We start from the raw sequence: 1830 nt of genomic DNA, 5'->3' as shown, positions 1-1830 counted from the left end.
TTCTGAAGCTCAAAACAGTAATAATCTAGTTTGCTTCTTATAAGAAAAAAAGATCACTTGGCTACAAAAACTTTTAACATTTAACTATATTTAAATTAAAATTAAAATTATTAATATAATCTCTTTAATGATATAGTAGAAATTGAGACATTATTTTTAACTATTTCCTTAGTAATTGGGAAGTAGATGAAGAATTAAAAATGTGTTGATACGGACAATTAAGAAATATTTTGTGACTTATAGTTGAAATGAGGCTACTAACGTTTTATAAGTTTGAATAACAATTGTTGGCAAGAAAGTTTTCTATATCTATACAAAAGTCTTGAAATAAGGCCAACGAGTCAAGATTAGGTTGGCGACCTTCATCTTTATCTTTAGCTATTTTGATAATCTCGGTCTTCTTTTCTCCAAAAACTTTCCCGTACTTATTGACAAAAATCTCGAAAAGATTATTAGCAAAGTGGTTAATACTTTCCTCGGACCGAAAGGGAGCAACTCCCAAATAGGTGCGGCTCTCTTCAGTTCTTACCCTTCGGGTTATAGTGGCTTCATGTCTAAAAGGAGGATTTTGTTCACTGGTCTAAAACGTTTACACTATTAAAGCTAAAAATTAGACTAAGAAGTTAAATATTACCGATGGAAAAAGGGTACTGGAATAAAAAACTGCAAGAATTATGTCCTCGTCATAAACAGGTATTAATGAAAGGTTAGAGATGGTATTTTTCTTATCTTTTATCCTAAGAGCTAGACTGTCAACTATATCTTATAAAACACCGTCATGAATTTCCGAGTTCTATATTATATATTGTGTACCATGGGACAATGAAGCGCACTTCTTAAAAATTCTTGTGTTAAAGTGCAGGAGTGAATCTTCGAATTTCGCCTTTTTAACCTTATAAAAAAAAAGTTTATATGCATATGTTTGTATAACTATATCTGAGTTACGCACCCTATTTTCACCTGACTCATCCACCATCTCAGACAGTTTTATAAGCGCTAAGACAGTAAATAAAAATTATTTTGAAATTTCAACAAAAACTATATAAAAACCTGAAATATATGAACCAATTCGCGCTGTTAACGTAGATGCCATATTAGGATCGCACATAATTAACTTCGGCCAGGACCAAAGTTTATCCACAAGCACAAGACCAGTTTTTTTGCATGCTACGAAAATTCGATTCAAATAATAATTATCCTGATCTTCATGTAAACGGAAAAAGTTTATGTTAAAAGTATAAAAAAGACTCATTTAATTTATTTTTACCTATAAAATTATTAGGCATGCCGGCTAACTATATTTTAACTAATGTTCATAGTTGTTAGTTCTCGTAAAATACCGCGAGCAATTTTTGGTGGAGTAAATAGCCTTAGCATCTGTCCGTGTAGGCCGATTCGCGAGTGGTCGCACGTCGCTCATAAAGAACGTGAAGAGCGAATCCTTGCATAGACCCTTCTACTATGGAAAAACTATGTATTGTCCATATTGTACTAATGAGAGCACCATTGAAAGACCGCGGAGGAGAATCAGGGGGATCACAATGTGGAACAGCTCTTATGCCAAAATCAAACTTGGTCAAACGATTTTAACCTCATAAAAAACGGTAAGACGTGTGGCCCTTGCCGTTAGACGGAAAGGAGTTTGCAAGTCGAAATTTTAGAAGAAAACTGTTCTTTAATAATTTCCAGACTATGAAGTGATGGAATGGTATTGGTCTATCAAGGGAGGGCAGCTTCAGTGTCTTTTCTAGCATCACATCAGTCGCCATTCACCGTGCTGAGGATCATTCTAGAAAAACAAGGTACTATAGGTTATCCGTCACTACCGAA

General features: G+C 34.1%; 1 protein-coding gene across 1 annotated transcript; it reads right to left on the bottom strand.

Moving 5' to 3' along the window:
- Positions 1 to 265: 265 nt before the first annotated feature.
- LOC135122380 (uncharacterized) lies at positions 266 to 1355 on the bottom strand. Its single transcript, XM_064046558.1, has 6 exons — positions 1268 to 1355; positions 1051 to 1203; positions 950 to 996; positions 814 to 892; positions 635 to 762; positions 266 to 580 (listed from the first exon to the last, which is right to left on the bottom strand). Exons 1-6 carry the CDS (start codon positions 1284 to 1286, stop codon positions 266 to 268), a joined length of 741 nt encoding a protein of 246 aa, XP_063902628.1. The 5' UTR covers positions 1287 to 1355.
- Positions 1356 to 1830: the final 475 nt, after the last annotated feature.

The sequence above is a fragment of the Zophobas morio genome, unplaced genomic scaffold (assembly GCF_036711695.1).
Source record: "Zophobas morio isolate AGI-343-1 ecotype UQ-CSIRO unplaced genomic scaffold, CSIRO_AGI_Zmor_V1 ptg001164l, whole genome shotgun sequence".
Taxonomy (NCBI): Eukaryota; Metazoa; Arthropoda; class Insecta; order Coleoptera; family Tenebrionidae; genus Zophobas; species Zophobas morio.
The sequence above is the reverse complement of the archived record's forward strand: the minus strand, read 5'-3'. Positions and strand labels throughout refer to the sequence as shown.

Excerpts from the sequence above, each read along its gene's own strand:
- LOC135122380 (XM_064046558.1), bottom strand. Across the intron at positions 763-813 it reads GTGCGCTTCATTGTCCCATG|ATATAGTTGACAGTCTAGCT; the intron begins GTACACAATATA and ends GTGTTTTATAAG. Across the intron at positions 581-634 it reads CCAGTACCCTTTTTCCATCG|ACCAGTGAACAAAATCCTCC; the intron begins GTAATATTTAAC and ends TAAACGTTTTAG.